This window comes from Pipistrellus kuhlii, unplaced genomic scaffold (genome assembly GCF_014108245.1).
Source record: "Pipistrellus kuhlii isolate mPipKuh1 unplaced genomic scaffold, mPipKuh1.p scaffold_m20_p_3, whole genome shotgun sequence".
Classification (NCBI taxonomy): Eukaryota; Metazoa; Chordata; class Mammalia; order Chiroptera; family Vespertilionidae; genus Pipistrellus; species Pipistrellus kuhlii.
In genome coordinates, this window is record NW_023425529.1 from 23,605,190 (window position 1) to 23,629,270 (window position 24,081).

The following is a 24,081-nucleotide window of genomic DNA, read 5'->3' on the forward strand; positions in this document are numbered from 1 at the left end:
TTTTAAGATTCAGCCCTTGTAACAATGATTATTAATTCCATTGATGAAAAAACTGAAAAAAAGGAAAGATGAGTATTTTGCTCAAGGCCCCACACTTAGTAGGGAGCACTGAGGATACAAGCCTGGGACTTCAAATACTAGTATCCATTCTCTTAACCCTTGGGCTATATTCCCTTTCAATTAGACTTACTGACTTCTGTTTTTGCATATTTACTATGTGGCAGGCACAGTAGCAAGCATTTTACATACATTATTTTATTTAATCTTTATAATCAATCTGTTTGGGAGGTACTTTATTTTAAATCTGATTCATATTGTCAGTGAAATTCTAGGAGATATTGTCTTAATCAACTCAGACTGCTATGACAGAACACCATAGATGGGATGGCTTAAACAACAGACATTTACTTCTCACAGTTCTGGAGACTAGGAAGTCCAAGGTTAAGGTGTCAGCAGATCCAGCCCCTGGTGAGAGATCTCCCCCAAACTTCCAGACAGCTGCCTTCTCACTGCATCCTCACATGGCAGAGAGAAGACACTCTGGTGTCTTTTCCTCTAAGTACTAGAAAAGTACTAATTCCATCTTCATGACCTCATCTAAACTAAATTGCTCTCAGAGACCCACCTCCTAGTACAATTACACTAGGGGTGAAGTTTTAATATATGAACTTGGGAGGATTACAAACATTCAGTCCATAGCACATATAAAAAATTGAAATAGAAATATGCTACCATGAAACAAGATTAACATAAAACCAAAGTTTTTAGGAAATAAATATTTCAAGAGTCTTTCTATCTCTGATTGCTATATTTTTTCCACAATCACAAAAATTATACACACATCAGTATCAGAATGGACACTGCCAAAAATCAGATTATTAATTAGATATCCCAGTTGTCTGTGTCATAGAGAACTGCAAGCGAAAAAACATTATTTAGTTCAGAAACCTCACTTTTAAAGGGGATTCAGTAAGCGATGAGAGATGAAGGGACCACCCAAGATATTTTCACTATATTATTTTAAACACATTACTTAGCTCTTTAATCTTTAATCTTTAATGTCTTCCTCTGCAAATACTCATTTAACGGCATGATGGTTAAACTGACTCATGCATATAAAGCTCTTAGCTTAGAATATGGTTAGTAAATAACACATGACTTTATTCCTATTATTGTTTTCATTATTGTCACTGGTGGCAGACAGAAGTCGCCTGATGACCAATTCAGTGTTCTTTTCACATGATCACTCTGATGCATTTTAAGAATTTTTTTTTTCTAGCCAATCACCAAAATCACCAATGTTTATATTGTCAAAGAATTTTTTCAAGTGAGTTCCTTTACTTGACCATATCAGTTAAGCAGCTTTCATTTGGGAAAATCACTTAAGAAAAACATAGCTTATGGTTATATTTAATATGAGAAACTAAATAATGTATATGAAAGTATTTTATAAACTGTTAAGTGCTATATAAGTTACTATATATTTTATTGGATTGAATCACTAATAGAGTGAGAGGGTTAAGAAGAAATAGACACAGATCAGAGAAATAGAATATGATCGTGGCATCTGTGGGTAGTAAGGAAGATGTGTGAGTGAGCCAGCATAATGGAGAAAGCTTAATATTCAGAACCAGAAGAGAGGCCAGCACTCCAGACAGATACCATGTATAGGGTAGGCACCAGCCCCAGGTGGCTACTTGAATTTAAATTAGTTGAAATAAAACATGACTTAAAATTCAATTCCTCAGTGGCACTAGCTACTGTACACATTAGTCATATCACAAGTGGTAAATAATTACATGTAACTAATGTCTACCCTATCAGAGAAGATATATGACAATTCCACCATTGCAGACAGTTCTATGGTATGCACAACCTTAAAGAACTGATGTAGGAAAGAGGAGATTTGATGTTTTCCTAAAGAATAAAAAATAAGAAATTATTTTATTTCATGGTTGACCATGATTTATAGCTTTATGGTTTTTGATACTTCCTAGGTTTGCCGAATTAGCATATATTATTTCAGGAAACGGTTTTGTTATTGGTTTTTAATGAGAAAATACAGTTGTCTCCTCATTCTAACTTAATTCTCAGCAACTGTTATTTACTGTCTCTTCTGCAACAACTCAGTCCTAATCCCCCAGGCTCAATCTTCATTGCTCATTTAGCGAAAAATTGCCCTGAATTAAGATGATACTTTTGATTCCATAAAAGTTTCTAGCAAGCTCAGAAGCCTGCACAGAATAGAAGAGCATCTGATGCCTAGCACTGCATTCAGTCTGTGTGTCCTTCGATTTACAGAGGCTCATATAACCAATTCTGCTTAGAGGGTTGGCGAATTCTGGTCTTAGAACATATATTGTCATATCTGAGTCAACTAAAAACCTTTAATGTGCAACTGATGCAAGTTATTGGTAAGAATGCCCAAAAGAAAGCTGAGACTGTACCATTTGATAGGGTTTGTATTTTATCAACTTGAACAACATCATGTGTTGAAGCATGATTATAGAGTGATTTTACAGAGTGGCCGTGGCCAGGGTTGCTGCTCTGTGAAACTGTTTATATTCAACAGAAGGAGAGCATGGCCTAACCATGAGTGTCAGGCCTGCTCCTAGCAACATCAAAGCCCCTCTAATCCTGAAAAATCAGTTCTTAGCTGTCACTTTTATCAGTTACTATATGGAAATATCAACCAAAGAATATAACCTAATCCAGGAAATTATGATGGCTTCCCTGAGAAACTGACATTTAAATTGAGAGTATAAAAGTTAAAAAGTCACCCTAGCTGGTTGGGCTCAGTAGACAGAGCCTCGCCCTGCTGATCAAAGGGTCACGGGTTCAATTCTGGTCAAGGACACATACCTAGGTTGCAGGCTCCTCCAAGACAACCAATCAATGTGTTTTTCTCACATTAATATTTTTCTGTGTCTTTCCCTCTCTTTTCCACTCTCTCTAAAAATAAAAATGTTCTCAGGTAAGGGTTATAAAAATAATAATTAAAAAGAATAAAAGTTAAAAGGTCTTCTGTTGTCACAGCCCAGTGGTTCGCTTAGCCTTTTCTTCTGTTTCCAACACTATTTTTTCCTACAAATGAATTCTGCATAGAAAGCACATACCAAAGCTGTCTTCTTACCATTCCAAACTTTCTCTAATGTAAGAACATTCCATAACTGTGGAGTTTCTATGGGTAGTATATGCTAAAAGTTCTTGTGAGATCCCTAGCTGATTTGGCTCAGTGGATAGAAATTCAGCCTGCAGACTGAAGGGTCCCAGGTTCGATTCTGGCCTAGGGCACATGCCTGGGTTGAGGGCTCAGTCCCCAGTAGGGGGCATGCAGGAGGCAGCCGATCAATGATTCTCTCTCATCATTGATGTTTCTATCTCTCACTCCCTCTCCCTTCCACTCTGAAATCAATAAAATATATTAAAAAAGAAAAGTTCTTGTGAGAAAATGATGTTGATGATGATGATGCCTCTTCAATTTAAAGGGTAAAGTCAGTGGTGAATAATGCACACACACACACACACACACACACACACAAAAGATATTTAAACACATTATGGACAGGAAATAAAATAATCTAATATTTCCTTTCAAAGCTGTGTTTCTCATGTAGAATGTAATGATAAACAAAAATGAAAGATTTGGTCTTCAAAGTTAGTGACTTGAGTTTTATTGATACCTGAGAAAAAGTGAGAAAGAAAATATATCCATTTTCTCCCTTATATTAAATTTTGTTAGTATAAATAATGTTTAAAAAGTGTATCTTGCTGAATTAATTGATCTCTCCTACAAAGCTCATGTGATCAAAATCTTTAAATCTCATACAATTCCATGTCTTCAAAAGACTTTAGAAAGTTGGAGAAAATTAAAGCCATCAGCCAATGGGGTGAATATCCCAGCTACTGTTAGACTGCCCAATAGATTATGTAAATCAAATCCTTCCATAATCTAGCAAAACTGAAGCACCCCTCTGGCTATGCAACTCCCCTGGGAAGAGTGCACCCTGATCTTTGATGCAAAGAACCCACAAGGGAGAATCTGGATGACTATGCACTGAGTGATTTGGGACATTTCTTATTACTTAGTTATGATATTTGAATTCCCAGTGGCATTTTTATTTTTGAATATTTACTTTCAAGAGTAACCTATGGCAATAGTAAAACACGACAGATGAGTTATTTTGCATTTTTCTGGCATCAGTGTACATCTCAAGTAGTCATTTTTGTTATTTTAGTTATAAGCTCAGATTTAAAATCAACAAATACCTATGAGGACCCCATAATTTGTAAAAAAAAAAAAAAAAAAAATTATGCTGAGTGCTTTCACCTCATTGCCATTCAATAATGTGGTGGGAAAAGTATTAATAAGCCTGTTTCTTTTAAGAACAGTTAATAAGAAATCATATTCTTTTACATATGAGTTTGTAAAGTAAAGTCCTACTAACAGTAGTAGGCATATGAAACAGCACAGGGATCTCATCTGTGATCAAGAAACAATCTTCAGCCCAGCTGGCATGACTCAGTGGTTGAGCATCGATCTACGAACCAGAAGATCATGGTTCAATTCCCGGGCAGGGCACATGCCCAGGTTTCCAGCTCAATCCCAGGTGTGGGGCATGCAGAAGGCAGCCTATCAATGATTATCTCTCATCATTGATATTTCTATCTCTCTCTCCTTCTCCCTTCCTCTCTGAAATAAATCAATAAGTATATATATATATATATATATATATATATATATATATATATATATATAATATTTAAGACACAATCTCCAAAGTATATTTAGTACAGACTCAGAATCCTTGAAAATTCATTCAGAGTTCCAAAATGTAAGTCCATATAACAGATCTCTTCTATAGATATGGAACCTGAATATCCAAATCAATTTCATAAATACTCATAAATATGTCTGAATGATTACTAGGTACCAAAACCAGTGCACAGGATTTAAACACTAGCTTGAGACTGCAGGGGCTAATATTGCTCAAGAACACAAAATACTACCTGGAAATTTTATTTCCCAGTACAATATGCAGTCTTGGGTATCTAGAAGTTAAAGCACTCTTCGATTTCACACTTCTTTTATACTGCCAAATATTTGCCAACGTATCTTGTACACTCAGACATATTTTTAAAGGTTGTAAATTCTACTAATTAACATGAGACAAGCCAATTGGAAGAGCAGCCTCCACAGCAGAGGGGCAGGAGAAACTGGTTGACAAGCACACCACACTGAGTCAGGATCCTCTGACCTGTCCATTTCCTTCCCCCACTGCTCTGTTGGGTATATCTACAAGTGAATTTGCTCAGTATTTCTGTTTTTGTAAGTAATTATGTGGGCATATGTTGAAAAGAAGAAAAAATATATACGAACATTTACTTTGGCCATTTTATTGTGATATGTAGCTAACAATGGGTCAGGTACTATTAGTTGCTATCTGATGTACCAAACATAAACAAACAGGGAGGCAGGCTCAAGATCCTCCCCAGTTCTGGAAAAGAGAGGAACGCGACGAAAACCTGCAAAAAAAGAAAAAAAAATCATATCTAATTAGAACAAGAAAATTAACCAGCAATGGCCCCGATAGTGCTACTTGAGAAGGAATGTATCTTTACTAAGCATACCATAAAAACTCTGGCTGCACAGTTATATTCATCTTGCATATTAATTTTGGACAAAGTAAAGTAAGTTTCTATTCTGATTTTCTACTGAATTACACTGAGGACACAGCTCAGTGTCTCCTTTCAAAGCGCAACATCTCCAAAATTAGCCACCACCCTTCTGCTTTAGACTCTGTCTCCTACGGACATCTCAGATGGTGTTAGAAAAGCAGGCATATTGAGAGGAGGGCATTGGGAGTACAATGTAAATCAGCCCGCAAGGGGATGCAATTACAGGCAGCCCTGGAAAGAACCAAGAAAGGATCATCTTGAGCTCCCAGTCTCTTCTCCTGAGGTGGGAAGAATGAGCCATTGCTTCTCCCTCCTCTCTGATTCCCTTCCTTCATTTTCTTATGGTAGCTCTGACTATTCCATAGCCTAAACACAAAGCTATGATCCACGTACAGAAATGCTCATACATGTCGTTTGTCTAATTAGTCTTTCTATTGATCCCGCACCCCAATCCCATATTCCATATGAGAACACATTCCTGTAATCTCACCCAGAGACAACATGTGTCAATAGATAAAATCTCCTTTATATCTGGCTGCCATGGATACAGCTATTTGGTATATCAAAGTCTGTCTTTGGTAAAAAGTTATACTGGTCAGCATAATCATCTTACTTTTAAGCATATTACCTTTGCCCATGCATAAAAGTGGTAAAGTATATTGCCCGAGAAATTCATTTTCGGCTATTACATTTTGACTTTCCACAACAAAACGTATCAATGCCAATTCTGGCACCTGAATAATAAATGTGAACGTTTCATTCCATCTTGGACTAAAAGCTGAAACATAAAGGAATAGATAGAATTAAAAAAAATCATAGACATTATTTATAGGGGAAATTTCGTTACATCTATTCTCCAAAATTTTTTCTCTTCAATATTTCAATAATAATAGCTTGTGTTTTAGATCATCTCAATTTTTAACTCACCCACTGAGAAAATAATAATGACGACAACAACATTTTGACTATTTATTATTGCTGAGTAATATTCTAAGAGTTTTAAGTAGATACTACCTTTTGATCTTCACCACAACTGCATCAGGATAACTGTTATTCACATTCTTAGATGAAAGTACTGACCCAGAAAGATGCTACGTAATTTCCTAAGGGTTCAGATTCACAGCCATTAAATGACAGGTCAAGATCTCCAGGAAGTGGAGTCTGATTTCAGAGCAGAAATGTTTAATCATTATGCAATATGACTTCTGTATTTAGGCCTTCCTTTAACAAAGAATTGAGACATAAAGAAGTAACATCGTTTTTCTATACCAGGTCTTATCATGGGCCGAGCACCATGGACAGTTGTGGAACTGGAAGCTAGATAGTTAAGTGCTTTAAAGCCAGCTCTTGATCTTTTGTTTGACTAAGTGCTCGTTTTTAAAGTACAAAGTTGATGAATAATTTATGTTTCTAGCAAAACAGATTATCCCAATCAACAATCTCTTGTCAAAAAAGAAACCCAATTGTGTCACAACATGATCCAACTCATCCAATATTGAAGTATAACTTAATGGAATCAAGAAATTCCTATCCAGATCAAATATAATAAATAAATCACTTAATAAATACTCAGGGGTTCAGAGAAAAATGTGAATCATTCTTCATGGACAAAAGCAATGCTATGCCTGCTGTGTCAATAGCTTTTATTCTTTGAGTTACATCTCCAGAAGCATTGAAGAATTTGTGACTAATTATACATTATCTGTGGATTCCCACAAAAATATTGAACTAATTGACTCATGTTGGAATATGACTGTATTACCTTTTCCTAAGAGGGGAAATAATCCCCTAAAGGGACTGGTTTAAGAATCAGTTCTTTATAGATGTTGCAAATGTCTGCACAAAATTCTTATACTGATTGACTCTACCTCCTCCAACCCTACTTTAATATAAACTCCCTTCCTCTCTCTTTCTGTCTTTCATACACACAGTCACATGACCATCCCCCATAGAACTTTTTTACTTTATGTTATACTAATCTGTCTTAAGTAACCTGTATTCTGCTCATCTTGAACTTCTTTTTTTTTTTAATATATTTTATTGATTTTGTACAGAGAGGAAGGGAGAGAGATAGAGAGAGTTAGAAACATCGATGAGAGAGAGTCATCGATCAGCTGCCTCTTGCACACCCCCTACTGGGGATCTGCCCGCAACCAAGGTACATGCCCTTGACCGGAATCGAACCCGGGACCTTTCAGTCCCCAAGCCGAAGCTCTATCCATTGAGCCAAACCGGTCCCGACTCATCTTGAACTTCTTTACCTTTCCTCAGTATGTTTGAATTTTTCTCCATGTTTTTATCACTCATATTATTCCTTTTGCCTTAAGTGTTCTTGTCTTTGATCTCTGTGAAAAATTCTACTGGTTCTCCAAAAACTATCACCAATTTTGCTTTTTCCACTACAATTGTTTGTAATTTTAATAAAGCACTGATAACTCTTTACTATACAGTGGTGCCTCACACAACGAACTTAATTCGTTCCAGGAGCAAGTTTGTTATGCGAAAAGTTCGTTATGTGAAACGTGTTTTCCCATAACAATACATGTTAAAAAAAATAATTCGTTCTGTAGCATAAAATATGCTAAGATGGCATAAAAAAGATAAATTTTTTGTTATTATTTTTATTTAGATACATCTAAAAACATAATTTAAAAAAAAAAACAAAAACACATTTTTTTAATTTTAAGACAGACTAAGTAGAGTCTACCGAATCTTGCACATCTTCATCCATTTTCTGCTTTTTGGCCAATGGTTTCATGAAAAACCTGTCCAAAGTCGTTTGTTTTTCTCTTTTCTCCAACATCTGCTGGAAATAACGGACAAGAGTATCGGAGTAAAGATCGTTGATCCTGTTTGCTTCAGCTGAATCCGGATAGTGGGTAAACTCCTGAACTGCTTTCCATTTGACCAGGATGTTCTTGATGTCAGCAGTTGGGATTGGTTGATTGTTTGATTGTTGCTCCTCGTTATCAGATGTCGCTTCCCTTTGAGCATTGTCCTGTTTCATTTCAACAGAAATCACCTTCCTGCTTTTTTTAGAAGCCATGATATAAAAAAAATATTGAGTTTAACTTAAAAGGACGACTGCCGTGATACGTGCGTGATTTAATTCGTAATGAAGAAAGATTGCTGCGATACGTGCTTAAGTTAAGCGCAGTGACTAACGACTGCCTGCAGTGCCTGCGCGGAAGGATGCAATACATCGGCAGCGATCGTGGAAGCTCGGGCGAAGCAGTCGTGGAAGCTCGGGCAAAGCGGTCGTGGAAGCTCGGGCGACTTCGTTGTGTGAAACGAAGTTCGTTGTATGAATCATGAAATGAAGTTCGTTGTGTGCAGCGTTTGCTGTGCAAGGCGTTCTTTATGCGAGGCACCACTGTAATAGTTTTACTTGTATCTCAGTCCTCATACTGAACTGTGAACTATCCATAATACAGTTAGTTTGGGACTGACAAAATAACACACTTAATAAAACCAAGATTTTAAGTTTCTTGATAGTTAGCATTAGGCTTTTAACATAATGGGCAGATAGAGGGCATCAAAGGGGATTATCAACCAAGAAGAAAAAAAACTAATATAACTTCACCTGCTTTTCTGTCAGTGTCATTAAGCCTGAAGCATATTTCCCGACTCTGAAGTGAAGTCCACTATACTTTGGGGATATCAACTCAAAGAAGATTCTAGACTCAAATATCAGTTCCAAGGTTTCTTCCAAGGTGATCTGACTAAGAGTCAATCCCAGGACTCTATATTTGTCTAACTTCCTGAAGGACTTCAACCTCAGGGAAGAAATGACAATGTCAGTACTGTACTACATAAAATATCATGAGAACCTGGAATACTGAAAATCTTACCAAAGTCATTTCTTCCATTCCTACATTTCCCTTCTGGCAAAAATGACTGGATTATGAATCCAAATACTGTTTGAGTAGGTTTCTATGGCAGCCTTAGCCTGAGTCAGAAGCAACAGACTTTTAAAATAACTCAAGCAGTGAAGAAGTACAAATGTGTAACATGCTCTATCAGAGTAATCACAAGTTCTTCATTTTACACGGAGGCTGGAACCTAAGTAGATTTTCAGCCCTCAAAATGTCTCCCTTTACTTCAGTGATATTGGGGGAAACATAAAAAGGAGGTAAAAGGGAAAAAAATATAATTTTTTTTCAGATAAATTTTTGTATCCGTAATCTGAAAATATATCTAAATAACATTATTATCAAATTGCTTGTGTTGCATATAACACTTTCATCATCTTGAACATAATGCAAAACCTTTGCCTTATGAATGTTAGATACCAAAACTCTGTCAATATATAATTTTTTAAGCTTTTCAGCAAGAAATCTAATAGAAGTTCAATGAAATATATTAGGAGCTCACCATTTCTTTTAATTACACGAGTCTGTTGTTTAACTTCATCATTTGGGACACCAAAGATTTCTATAATCACTAATACGTCAGCTTTGTTAGATGATGAATGAACACTGGGAGGCAACTGAATACCACTGATAACCTGTGCAAAAATATTTGAATACAAGAATTTAACACAATACCAAACTGCATCACCATTTAATTTTAAAATAAAATATATATTGTAAAAAAATTGATAGATTTTAATTCAGTTTCCCTAAAAGCATTGTAAGTATAAAATAATGTAAAATTTAAAATGTACTTTTATCCTCAAATACAAATAGGTGAATATCAGAAATGTGTCTAAATTATTCCGTTTTGGCGATATGTGATTATAATAGAATCCACACTGTCCAAGGTTTATGGTTCAACATGTGTTTTTATTTTTAAATTATTTGTTATGATTGTTAAAAAGCAATCTTAAAAGCATTGTTATGATTATCTTAATTGTAATTCAGGCTAAGATAATCTGGTAACATGAACTATTTTCAAATTCATATTATATACATACAGCAAAAAAATAGAAGCAATATCAATATTCTGAAATGTAAGAAAAATCATCACTATTTCCTAGATAGTGTTTTATGGTAGTATAATTTATATGTTTAGATAATTTATCACAAATTTATATTATCTGTTGTTGTCTATATTATCATACATAACCTAAGTCTGACTAAATTCAGTATTTCATATGCATATTAGGAACCAGGTATTAAAAAATGCTAATGAGGTAATTAATAGTTTTACTTAACCTTTTATTAGTCAAGCTAATTGTGGAAGCAAAAACTTGTTTTACTTAAAGGAATAAAGTTTGAACAAAAATCAATATTTAAAGTCTTTTAATAAATAAAATGTGCTAATGTAAAAATTTAGGTATGACTTCAAGTTTTGAAGATTATACTAAAGAGAAACAAATAAAAATTTGTTTGAAAAGAAAAATAAAGGAGGAGAAAGAAAAAGAAACCCCAAAAATGTATCAATCTATAATTTTTTCTTTTCTTCATCCATACATTATGGTATTACCTAGAAACCAGGGTGACTGTGCAAATATTTAACAACCAGTATGGAATGGGCATTGATCAGTCAGCATAATTAGACATTAATGTAATTAGAAAGAAAATTTATCATAAGCATCTAGTACACCCATATCAGAGCCTAACAGCTAAATATCAGCTCTGTAGATAATAGACCCTTACCAATATGGAGAAGCTCCTGTCAAAAAGAAAATTGTCTAACTAACTAAACAATAATAATTGAATATAAGAACTGAAAAAGAATTTAGAGATTATTGTTCAATAATTTATGCACTGTGATTCACAAAACCATTCAAGGAACAATTGCAGAGGATGGATGCCAAACAGAAACCCTGAGTAGACAGCCAGAGTAGCTCTGCTTTCATCACTTGGGCTTATGCATGAGATTTGGAACTTAAAATAATGGCTTCAAAGTTTTTATAAGTTTGAAAATAACTTACCTAATTCAAAGCTCTTATTTGCAGATGACAAAGACTAAACCAAAAATGTTGAATGACATTATCAAGGGCATCAGAAAGCAAATAAAACTAGGTCTTTTGATTCCCAAATCATTTCCTCCACAATTTGTACAAAGATATAATGTAATCACAAATCTCCTTAGAATAATCAAAGCAGGAGCGAAGTCCCACATAGCTAGGGCAGCAGCTTTGTGGGAATATTATTAACCCTGTCTGTTTCACAACATGTCACTTATTCCCCTACAGGAGACCTCTTATAATACAAACAGATGGCTTTTGTAAACATCTGTGCATACTAGCTATTGTCCATCTTTGCTTTCTCAACAAAAGAGCATGTATAGTCTCTTCATTAAGCATGAAAAACAAATCATTCATTCAATTAACCTACGTGCACTGAGCATACACTTTGTGTCAGGTACTGTGGATAAGGATTGAAAATACAATCCTTTTTCTTAAAAGACCCTCAGTCAAGGGAGGGGGGAATGACAAATACTATAAGTAAATTAACAACTATAATACAGTGTGGCAAGTGTCTAATATATTCATGCATAGGGGGTTATGAAAAAACAGAAGGAAATGACAAAATGAAAGCAAAACACAATTAAGTATAGGGAAAAGCTCCCAAAAAGAAATGATTCTCATGTCTTAAAAAAAACAAAAAATAAAATAAAATAAAATAAAATAAAAAAACGAGTCAGCACACAATAAGCATGTAAAAGATAGAACAATAGTTCAGTCAAAAAAAATAGCATATGCAATACATGGAGGTGTCATCATGGACAGAAAAGGAAGCTCCCCTATGGTTAAAGAATAAGGTGAAAGGCTAGAAGTAGTGAGGGATGGGGCTAGAGAAGTATGCCAAGGCCTAAGAAAGCAATCAGAAGACACAAACAAACACTAAGTAGGCAAGATAAGGTTAGCATTGCAGCAAAATCTCTCTCTTCAACTTGTGGAAGATGGATCAAGAGAACTACAGTTATCCAAAAACTCCTTAGGAAGCCAAAAGAATAGATGTGAGAGGGGTAACAAATTACTAAAGAAGGACAGTAGCAAATAACAACAGATCAGCTAACTGGATAAGGAAGACATTTAAGGAGTAGGATCCATAGAATATAGAGATGGTTGGACATAGGAAGTGAAGATGTGGAAGAGGAAAATGCCTCCCACTTTTTCAACCTAAGTTAATGGAGTGAACAGGTTCAACTTAATTCACTGAGATTTAGATAAAAGTTTATTTGACTAGAAAGTAGTTTTCAGGTTTTACTATTTTAAGTTTGACAGAACAGTGATAAAATAGGTATGGATTGTTAAGTTGGCTATTAAAAAATATCCTTTTATATTTCCAAAATGAGGCCAGATTAAGGATTTGAGTATTGTTGGTGGTTGAAACCATGAATGTATATAAAAGGACACAAGGAGAATGTTTAGTTTGAGGTGAGGATTAAGAAAAAGCCTTAAGTGACATAATTATTTTAGTGGAGGTACAGAAAGAGGAACCCACAAATGAAAGTGAGAAAGAATTGTTTAGCAGGGAAGAAAGAAAAAAAGAGAGACAGACAGAAAAGCCACCGAATCCCAGCAAGCTTTGTGTGCAGTAGGAAGGGATCTTAAAAGGTGGCTGATTCATCGATTCTCATTAGAACTAGAACAAATAGACTAGTTGCTTAAAACAACTAGAACAATACAACTATTTGTTTTCATTCATGCCAAAAAGCAACAGAAAGACTACTTTCAGATATGGAAGAATGCTGAAATAGCACCCACCTATATTATCTATTCAGGGGTGTCGAACTCAATCAGAGAAGGGGCCAAAATCTAAAATCCAGCCTAAATCGCGGGCCGAATGGTTTACTGAACAGTCATAAACTGACAATGTTAACCAGAAATGTGAATTTAAAATGAGTGGAACAATCTTTTCCTTAACAGTGCTGTTAACCAACTCACATGCTATCAAGCAAAACAGTAATATTGGTATCAAGCAAAACAGTAATATTGGAATGTACCTAAAATGCTCATTGTTTTGTTTTCTGGCTAGATGTCTGACACCGTTTTCCCCGGATCAATGAGTCAATGTTCGGTTTTATTTCTTGGGCTGTAGCAACCCGGAAAACAGCATGGAGGTTGTCATCGGTAATGCGTGATCTGTGCTTGTTTTTGTTCAGATTCATTATTGAAAACATCTGTTCACAAAGATAGGTGCTCCCGAACATGGATAGAATACGGGCAGCATGAAGTCGGAGCTCTGGCATTGAGTCAGGGGGCAGTAGAGGGTAGAAGTCCTCAATTTCAACATCCTAAAACCTTGATTTCAGGCCACTGTCAGACTGAAACTCGATTATCTCCATCTGAAGGTGATGGGGCACATTGTTGACATCAACTGTAAAAGGATTGGCAAAGATGTCAAAGCCTGAGTGCTGTGTTCTAAAGTCAGAGAAGCGCCGCTCAAATTCACTTAGTAAACGGCTAACTTTGGTAGCCAGCCGACTGCAAGGAAAAGTACCAGAAATAGTGGTTGAGATACTCAAACAAACGGGAAAGTGGGCAAGATTGTCCTGTTCCAGTTGGGATTTCCATAGTTGAAGTTTATGCTGGAATGCTGTGATCATGTCAGACATCTTCGTGATGACTTGTTTGCGTCCCTGCAGCTTCAGATTCAGTTGGGTGAGATGCTCGCATATGTCACACATCATAGCAAAATCACATAGCCAGGCGGGATCCGACAGTTTACTTTCCATGAAAAGAGCAATTTGTTCTCTGAGCTCAAAAAATCTTTTGAGGACTGCGCTCTTGCTCAGCCATCTTACTTCTGTGTGGTATGGCACGTCTCCATGCTCTGCACCCACCTCCTGTAAAAACTGCTGGAACTGGCAATGATTCAGGCCACGTGCCCGTATAAAGTTAATAGTTTTAATGACTGTGGTCATTATGTCATTCATGTCCAGAACTTTTCCACACATAGCCTCTTGGTGGATAATGCAATGATAAGTAATCAAGGGTGTGTGGCAGTGACTTTTTTGCATTCTTTCCTTCATTAGTCCAACCAAGCCTTTCTTTTCTCCGCACATTGAAGGTGCGCCATCGGTAGTTAGCCCCACCAACTTTTCATAGGGTAATTTAAAATTATTTATAGATTTCTCCACAGCCTCAAATATATCTCTACCAGTCGTCGTCCCATGCATGGCAGCTACATCCAAAAGTTCCTCAGTGACAGAGAGGTCGGTCTTCGTAGCACGTATAAAGATGGACAGCTGCACTGTATCAGTGTTGTCTGTGCTTTCATCGATAGCAAGTGAAAAAGCGAGATAACTGCATGCCTGTTCGGCCAGCTGTGATGATAGATTTCCTGAGAGTTCTTGAACTCTATCTGCAATGGTGTTTCTTGACAAACTGACATTTTGAAAACTCTGTATCTGGTCTGGGCATACTTGCTCACACACTTTTAGCATGCATTGCTTCAAAAAGGCACCCTCTGAAAAACACCTTGAAGTATGGGCAATTTCTTCAGCCATTATAAAGCTTGCTTTCACTGCAGCATCATTTTTTGCTGTAGCCTTTGTAAACATTTGCTGCTGTGATTGTAGTTTGCCTTTTAGTTCTTTAACAATTTTATGCTTTTCTTCCAAAGTATATTTGCCATACTTAACATTATGTTTGGTGTCAAAATGACGACGTATATTGTACTCTTTCATCACCGACACTGTCTCATAACACAATATACACACTGGTTTGCCCTCTCTAAGCACAAACATGTATTCATTTTCCCATTTGTCATTAAATTGTCTGCCTTCACAGTCAACTTTTCTTTTCCTGGACATTTTGGGATCAATATTGGCAGTAAAAGATGTAGTTTATTGGAAATCTGCGTTAGAAGGAAAAAGTTGAAAACTGCACAGGGATAGCTTGATTTGGCAGATGGAGTGGAGAAAAAAAAAGTCAGTCAATAAATGCCTGGCTGGGTACAGATAGCAGATTCTGTTGCGATTTTTATGCCTGCACTTTATGCCAGGAACTGGCAGCTTCTGCTGTGTATTTTTTATGCCCGCACACTCACTCTCTCCTCTGCTCTGCCACCCGCACAACCACATCGGATGCCGGACTATAGGTCACGCCTCCTGAATCTCACGTGACTTGTTATCTATGCGCATGCTTAATAGATAGCAAGTATGTTGGCTGGCGAGGCGGCCGGCGAGATCACAAGCCTCCTATGTCACCGCGCGTCATTGTGATGGAACGCAGCACAGTGCAGTGATGATAGCACGGTGCGGGCCACATTGCAAGGCCTGGGGGGCCGGATTTGGCCCGCGGGCCTTGTGTTTGACATGTGTGATCTATATAGATTAAGATAAATTTAAAAGGTATTATAGGAATCAATGGCATACTATTGAGATTATATAATAACCAAAAAAGGGAAAAATTATTAATCTTTCTTAGTTTTTAATAAAATTACAAAAGAGATACCAAAATTATAATAACACTAGAGGCCTGGTTCATGAAATTCATACACAGGTACGGTCCCCAGGCATGGCTGGTGATCAGGGCTGACCTGTGGGGTGACCAACAGGGCAATCAGGGGGCCCCCATTGGCACCTGCCATCAGTACCCATTCACAGGCCCCACCCCCTGCCACTGCCATCAGTAGCCTCCCTCCGTGAGGTGACCAGTGGAGCAAAAGGGGGCCCCTACTGGCACCTGCCTTGGCTGGCCTGAGGTCTGCAGGCTGGGGCAGTGCCTGCATTGAGCATCTGCCTCCTGGTGGTCAGTGCACATCATAGCACCTGGTCATTCTGCTGTTTGGTCGATTTGCATATTAGGCTTTTATTATATGGGATTGTAAAGTAAGCTTAATGTATAATGCTTTGTCAGATTCTAGAAAGAATGCCAACTAATTGACCTGGGGCTGTAGGCAATTTCTAGATGTGACTATTCTAGAGTCACAAAATTCCTAAGAAACAGGACAAAAGTCAGCTACATAGTTCCCTGGCACCATTTTCTGCTTTGGCCAAAATCATTTTTGATCCATTTATCTTTGATGTGCTCTGTTCCCACATTAATCTCCGGTAAACAGCTCTTAAATTTCTTCATATTGTCAGGTGGGACAAATTGGCTAGGGCCTGTAGTGGAAGGAAGTGGTCCCCCAAATCCTGTGACTTTACATCAATAGAAGTGGGAGTTGACATGGGAAGAACAGAAGGAGATATGTAGTCCGGAGGTTCTAGTCTTTCCAGTAACAGTGTCTGGAGAGCTTCTCCTCAAGCCAGCAGAGCCAGCAGAGAGCTATACTCAGTCTTAACACGAGACACAATAAAATTGACCGAAGTACCAAAATTCCAGAATAGAATCGAAGATGATTCATATGGGTCTATGAACAACTACTTAAAAACAGAGAGGGACCAAGGAGACCACACCCACCCCATTTACTTGCAAACAACAGGCACAGATACAACCTAAAATAGAATTGTTTATAATTAAGTTTAGAGAGAAAGCTTGGGATTTTTAAGGTTTGGTGACATTTTTTTTAAAAAAAGGAAACAATAGCATTTAAGTTATAGAAGAATAAGAACGTTTTTGAAAAAACTTTGTGGGGAACAATACATTTTAAACCACTGCGTATGCTCTCCAAAATTACACAAGATGTAATAAAACAAAAGATGAGAGGTGGGATAATAAGATAGGAGTTGGGAGGAGGGTGCTGGGTAGAAATATAAAGTAAGCAATATGAAGTAAATAAAAATTGGAGTGGGGGGACTAACAATGCAGGTGAAAAATCACATCTATGTTATAATAAGTAAAGAATAAAATCAAATAGGAAAATCAAATGCAAAGGGAACAGGAAAAATGATGAAGTTGACACAAATTAGTGCACAGAAGATACTCAAGGAAAGTATATTAATACTTTTAGTTTCTAAGTAACCAGTAATATTCAGAAATATAAAGGGATGAGGATTCTGAATTACAAAAGTCTAATTCTGAGATTAATAAAAAGCAAATAGCTCCTAGCATTTTCTAGTAAAAGTCCTTAAACTTGAGGGGTAGGAGGTGAACACAGGATATCCACAGGTAATAAGTGGGCTGAATTCAGACTTCTCTCACAATATTAAATGCCTAAAGAACATGGAATAATATGTATGAACTTCATAGAGAAGAAAGTTTTAACCTCAATATTTGTATTCACTTCATTATTGCAAAAAGTTAACATAAAGACATTTTTTGAATGTGGAAGGATGTTTAAATACCAACCACCTGTAATAACTTAACACATCGCAGAAACTCAAAAAGCATTAAAGGACATCAATGGAACTCAAAATATTAATGTATATTATCTAACATATAATAACTAGGAAAGGAAAGAAAAAAGTTCACCTACTTTTATTGTAAGTGTAACTGGCTTGCTGTTTTCTGGTATATCCTTTGGGTTAAACTTTGTTTCAATATCCCTTAGAAATTGTGGTTTCAAAATATATCCAGAACCACCATTATCCAAAAATTTCCCATTTTGAATGTCCATAGGCATACCAGGGGTCTGGAAATTTAAGGCCACTGTGAGATACAAAAAAAAAAAAAAAAGAAGAAAAGAAAAGAAAAAAAGATACCAAAAGAAAAAAAGTATTTTGACATGGACAGGAAATAGAATAGCTAAAATAAAAAATAAAAAAGTTAATAGATTTACTGAAACCTAATCATGGGTTATATATCTTCAAACATTTTAAGAGCAAGCCTTATTAGTCAAATCACAATTCATAATCATTTCCTCCTGCCATGTCTATATCAACATCTGAAGGTGAGTTTCAAAGTTTAATCTGTAAATTATTTTATAGTTTTGAGTCAAAGAATCAAAATGACACACAATATAGATTATAGAACAACTATCTACATGTCAGATAACAGCCAGTGAATATGAGAATAAAGAAAATCAGTACATTGCCCAAGCTGGTTTGGCTCAGTGGATAGAGAGTCGGCCTGCGGACTGAAAGGTCCAGGGTTTAATTCTGGTCAAGGGCACATTCCTAGGTGGCCGGCTCGATCCCCAGTAGGAGATGTGCAGGAGGCAGCTGATCTCTGGTTCTCATCATTGATGTTTCTATCTCTCTCTCCCTCTGACTTCCTCTCTGAAATCAATAAACAATAATAATAATAAAAAAAGAAAATCATACATTAAATGCCAGAAGGGAAGATACCAACTCTATCACAAACTTTCAGAGCAATAATGTTGTTAAAATATAGACACACACCCATATAAGCTGGTAAATAGCCACTATATGCAGTATCAACTTCCACCTTTCCCAACACTCCACCCCCACCATCCTGACCCTTCTCTCTGATCTCTCCAACAGTATAGGCCTTGCCACAGTCCAGTACCAAAAGGCTTAATACTTGTCACTGTTAGTACCAGTGCTATACCAGCTGGCCAGTTTGAAACAGGGCGAGTCTGATAAGGAAAAATAACAAAGCTACGCAATCTCATTCACTTTTCAACTATGAATGCAAAAGTTAGTGCAATGTGTAAAAGGTAGAGGTTACTTAATTTGAAGAGGCTCTTAGTAAATCTTTCAAGCGAAAGCCTTGGTCTTCACTCTTCTCTTACATCAATTTTGGTTTTCTTTTTCCCTTCCTACACTTCCCTTGCTAACTCTTGATAAATTTATTCCATGTCCCCAACTTTCTCCTAGACTTACCCTCTCTAACATGTTTAGGAGTAACTTCAACTCTTGAAACCAATGATTCATCATTATTGCTTAACTGCAAAACACCCAGAGCCAAAACAAAATCTTCAAAAGAAGCTTTTTTCAAGAATATTTTATTAATTTATAAAATTCATTTTATCTTTGCAAAAAACTCAATATCCTGTATAACATACCCATTTGACAACCTATATTCCAAAATTCTTGAGGATTAAAATTAGAAGAGTCTGCTCTTGTTGCTTTGGGATATATTCTGGTAATAAACTTCGTGTTGTGAAGAATAAAATCATGGGCTAAAAAATAAATTATTAAAACATTGTGAATTTTTAAAATAAATTAAATAAACTACTTTATATATATTATATATTTCCATAATAATTTCAATAATTCCTATATGTGTTATCTTCACAAAAACATTTGCAATTCATTTTAGTCAAAATAAATTTATGCCTTTGTATTTGACCATTATTAATTCACCATTATTAAGAAGGTAATAATTTATTACACAACTAGAGGTCTGGTGCACATAATTCGTGCAAGAGGGGAGGTGTCCTTCAGCCCAGCCTACACCCTCTTCAATCTGGGACCCCTTGAGGGGTGTCCGTCCACCCATTTAGGCCTGATCCTGGTGGACATCCCTCCCACAATCCAGAACTGCTGACTTCCCACTGCTCACCTGCCTCTGCCTGATTGCTCCTTCCCTACCAGCTTAATTGATGCCTAACTGCTCCCCAGCAGGCCTGATTGCCCTTAACTGCCCTCCCTTATCATCCTGGTCACCCCCACTGCCCTTTCCTGCCAGTCTGGTCACCTCTAACTATCCTACCCTGAAGGCCTGGTCACTCCCAACTGCCCTCCCATGCTGGCCTGGTCAATCCTAACTTCTCTCTCCTTATGGCCTGGTCACTCCTAACTGCCCTCCTTGCCAACTTGGTGACTCCTAACTGCCCTCCTCCTCCAGCCTGATTGCCCCCAACTGCCCTCCCCTGCTGGCCTAATCTCCCCAACTACCCTCTACTGTTGGCCTGTTCACTCCTAACTGCCCTTCCTGCTGGCCTGATTGCCCACAATTGCTCTCCCCTGCAGGCCTGGTCCTCCCAACTGCCCACCCCTACAGTCCTGGTACCCCCCCAGCTGCCTTCCCCTGCTTACCTGGTTTCCCCCAACTGCCCTCTCTGCTGACCCAGTCACCCCTAACTGCCTTCCCTACTTGCCTGATCACCCACATCTGCTCTCTCCTGTAGGGCTGGTCCCCCCCAAACTGCCCTCCACTGGCATTCTGGTACCCCACAACTGCCTTCCCCCTGCAGGTCTGGGTCCACCCCAACTGCCCTCCCTTGCTTGCCTGGTCACCCCTAACTGCCCACAGCTGCCCTCCCCTGCAGGTTATCTTGTGGTGTCCATCTTATGTCCACATGAGGGCAGTCATCTTTGACCACATGGGGACAGCTATCTTGTGTCTTGGAGTGATGGTCAATTTGCATATTACTCTTTTATTAGATAGGATTTTATGCACACTAATCATTCACCTGAGAAAAAGTGATTAGATAGCATGTTTGGGGATTTTTTTTTTTTTGGGGGGGGGGCCTACATCCAAATTAATTTCACTTTGACATAAGGATATATAAAATTCCAAAATAAAAACACATCCATTTTTAAAAAGCAGTATTATTCCAGATTTTGCCTTACTTTGATTTTCATACTAGGACATAATCACACATAAGTCATATAAAGCTATATGATGCTATTATTAATTCAGTTGAATATTTAATAGATTCTCAGGGTTGAATGAGACTTTAAAGTTATCCAATCCAGCTTTCAGTCCCAACCAATACTACATCTTCCCCAAAAATTCATTCCATTTCTGTTTGTATCCTTCCACTCGAAAAAAAAATGCTACCTCCCAATGTTTCTGATTATTTCAATTGTTTTTTCTACTGAGATAAGGTCTATACCTATAGTGTACATTAACACATACACATACTTTGTTTGAATTTATATATTTTTTGTTTCTACTCATATATTCTTTATGTTTCTATTTTTACTTCTTGACACTTTATTTTTTTATTTCAACCATTTTTTTTAATTTTGCAATTTTATTTGACATATAATATTATATTACTTTCAGGCATATACCCCAATGATTGGACATTATATAATGAACTAAGTAATCATCCTGATAAATCTTATATCCACCTGACACCATATTTATTAGAATTTTATTGGCTATATTTTCTATACTGTATTTTACATCTTCATGACTATCCTGTAATAATCAATTTGTACTTCTTAATCCCTTCACCTTCATATATTCTATTTAAATTACTTGAGATGCAAAACAAATTTACACCCTCTACCGCTGGACACTCCTTTAAAAATTTTTAACACAATTTTATGTTTCTCTGAGATACCTATTCTATCTAATATGGTGACCAGTTATGGGATAAATGATTAATGCCTATAGCCCACTGTGTTTGCTAGCCAACTAGAACAGGTCTATTGCCATATCATCCTGAATATTATTCTTTAAGAAGCATTATCAAGCAAAGAAAAAAAAATAGTAACTAAAGTTAACACTAATTACAGTTAACTTCATCAGCTCTCATTTTTAGAAGTTATACACTCTTTGAGACAAAGTGTATTTTGAAGCTACTTATATATAAATGCATGTGCATTCCAGTATCATGATTCCAGCTAGATGTTCTTCTGGGCCTAAATTTTTCTCATCTACAAAGCAATAAGAATGAATAATCACCATAGACTCTTAACATAATATGCTTTTGTTACTTTTTAGATTGAACTTTAGAAATAAAAATATGTTGTTATTATTAATGCAATTCATCTTCATTTTAGATAAATGAAAAAATCAAATTTTAAAAATAAGAAATAAAACCATATATAATCTTTTCACTAAAACAATAACCACTGATAACATCTTGGTATAAATATTTCCATTCTTTTGTCATATGTTCATGTTAATTTTTAATTGAATCATATTTTTATTCCCTTTTATGAACTTATTTTTATTTACTAAAATAACATGAAAATCATTCCACTTCAATAATATTCACCTACCATGTATGGACATTTCTGTTTCTTATTTTTCCTTTTTATAAACCTAACTAGAGGCCCGGTGCACAAACTTCGTGCAATGGAGGGGAGGAGGCTCTCTCAGCCCAGCCTATGCCCTCTCGCAGTCTGGAACCTCTTGGGGAATGTCTGCCTACTGGCTTAGGCCTGCTCCCCGCATAGTCGGGGACCCCTCACTCCTTACTGCGTGCCTGTTTGCTCCTCCTTGCTGCTCAGCTCACTGCTCCTTAGCACTGCTACAGAGGCAGGAGAGGCTCCGCCACTGCTGCAGCACTCGCTAGCCATGAGCTCAGTTTCCGGCTGAGCAGCACTCCCAGAGTGCACTGACCACCAGTGGGCAGCTCCCATGCTGAGTGTCTGCCCCCTGATGGTCAGTGCACCTGGTTGTCCTGCCTAAGCAGTCACTTAGCCTTTTATTATATAAATGTTTATTATGTTTTTAATAATGATGAACATCCCTGCAATACACCTTTGCCTATATCTCTAATTTTTTACTATTGACTCTGGGTTCAAGAAAAACGCTCTATACTCTAACCTAGGGGTGTCGAACTCAATCAGAGAAGGGGCCAAAATCTAAAATCCAGCCTAAATCGCGGGCCGAATGGTTTACTGAACAGTCATAAACTGTCATTGTGATGGAAACGCAGCGGAGTGCAGTGATGACAGCGTGGTGCGGGCCACATTGCAAGGCCTGGCGGGACAGATTTGGCCCGCAGGCCTTGTGTTTGACACATGTGCTCTAACCAAAGAAATGGTGATCCTACACTTATTAAATCTACTCAGAATTACCCAGTCCCTTTTCAGTGTTTGAGCAAGTGTTAAATATAATGAGAGTGAGAGAATTATTACTACTTTTGTTGTACCTAAAGGTCCTGTCCCTATGAACAACAATAGAGAACATTCAATTGTTTGGAAGGACAGGGAACAATAAAGTAGATCATTCAAATTCAAACACTGCTGACAAGACTTTATAGTGAAAAATATATTTGTATCACAACCCAACACATACACAATTACAGTTTGTAAATAAAATCCTTGTTCTCACTACAGACATATATTACATTACATTACTTTAACTTTGGTCCATGCCTACTATCTGCAATTTAAAAACCAAAACATCCAAGATCTATAATATTCAGGGTCTTTCTAGTAGGAAGTTTAAGGAGTTGAGCTAAAATATACCTCCAAATTCATGGGTACCAATGGCCAGCCTAATGAGGTTAACCAACAAATATATCAAAATCCACATTTCCAAACAGCCAACAGCCTTCCTCAAGTCAGTTGCAGGTGCTGATACTTACACAAGGTGGTAGGCTGCAATTTCTCAGAAGCACGTTGAGTTAGCGACTCATCCCCTTTTAAGGTGAGGATATTCCCTGCCATATAAGTCTAAGAAGAGGGTAGGTTCTGCTTCCCATTGTGTTTCCCAGGCTATGTTGCATCTGGGCTCTACCAAACAGAATAACCCACCTCAAATTTAGAATGAGAACACACCAGAAATCATGTAATTCCTGAGATTTCAACCTTCTCCTGCTCCCCTTTGATTTCAGGACAAAGTTCATGTTACTTGTTATTTTGGTTCTGCCTTTCTGTGCAGAATTGTCACTCTCTGCCCTCCCATGTAAACCACTCACCACAGCCCCAGCCACCAATGTGTCCACACTAAACAGGCTCAATCAAAATGTAATGATATAAAGAAGTTGACTATTGGTTGAGTTTTGTGAAATAAACTTAATG

General features: G+C 37.1%; 1 protein-coding gene across 1 annotated transcript in view; it reads right to left on the reverse strand.

Moving 5' to 3' along the window:
* Nucleotides 1–5,386: 5,386 nt before the first annotated feature.
* PLCZ1 (phospholipase C zeta 1) overlaps nucleotides 5,387–24,081 on the reverse strand; it is a gene marked incomplete at its 5' end in the record, with an annotated part of 44,787 nt that continues 26,092 nt past the window's right edge. Inside the window, 5 exons of the mRNA XM_036458872.2 lie at nucleotides 5,387–5,526; nucleotides 6,308–6,457; nucleotides 10,054–10,186; nucleotides 17,940–18,112; nucleotides 19,431–19,547. Of these exons, the coding sequence (XP_036314765.1) occupies nucleotides 5,441–5,526; nucleotides 6,308–6,457; nucleotides 10,054–10,186; nucleotides 17,940–18,112; nucleotides 19,431–19,547 (659 nt within the window). The remainder of the gene's footprint in view (nucleotides 5,527–6,307; nucleotides 6,458–10,053; nucleotides 10,187–17,939; nucleotides 18,113–19,430; nucleotides 19,548–24,081) is intronic.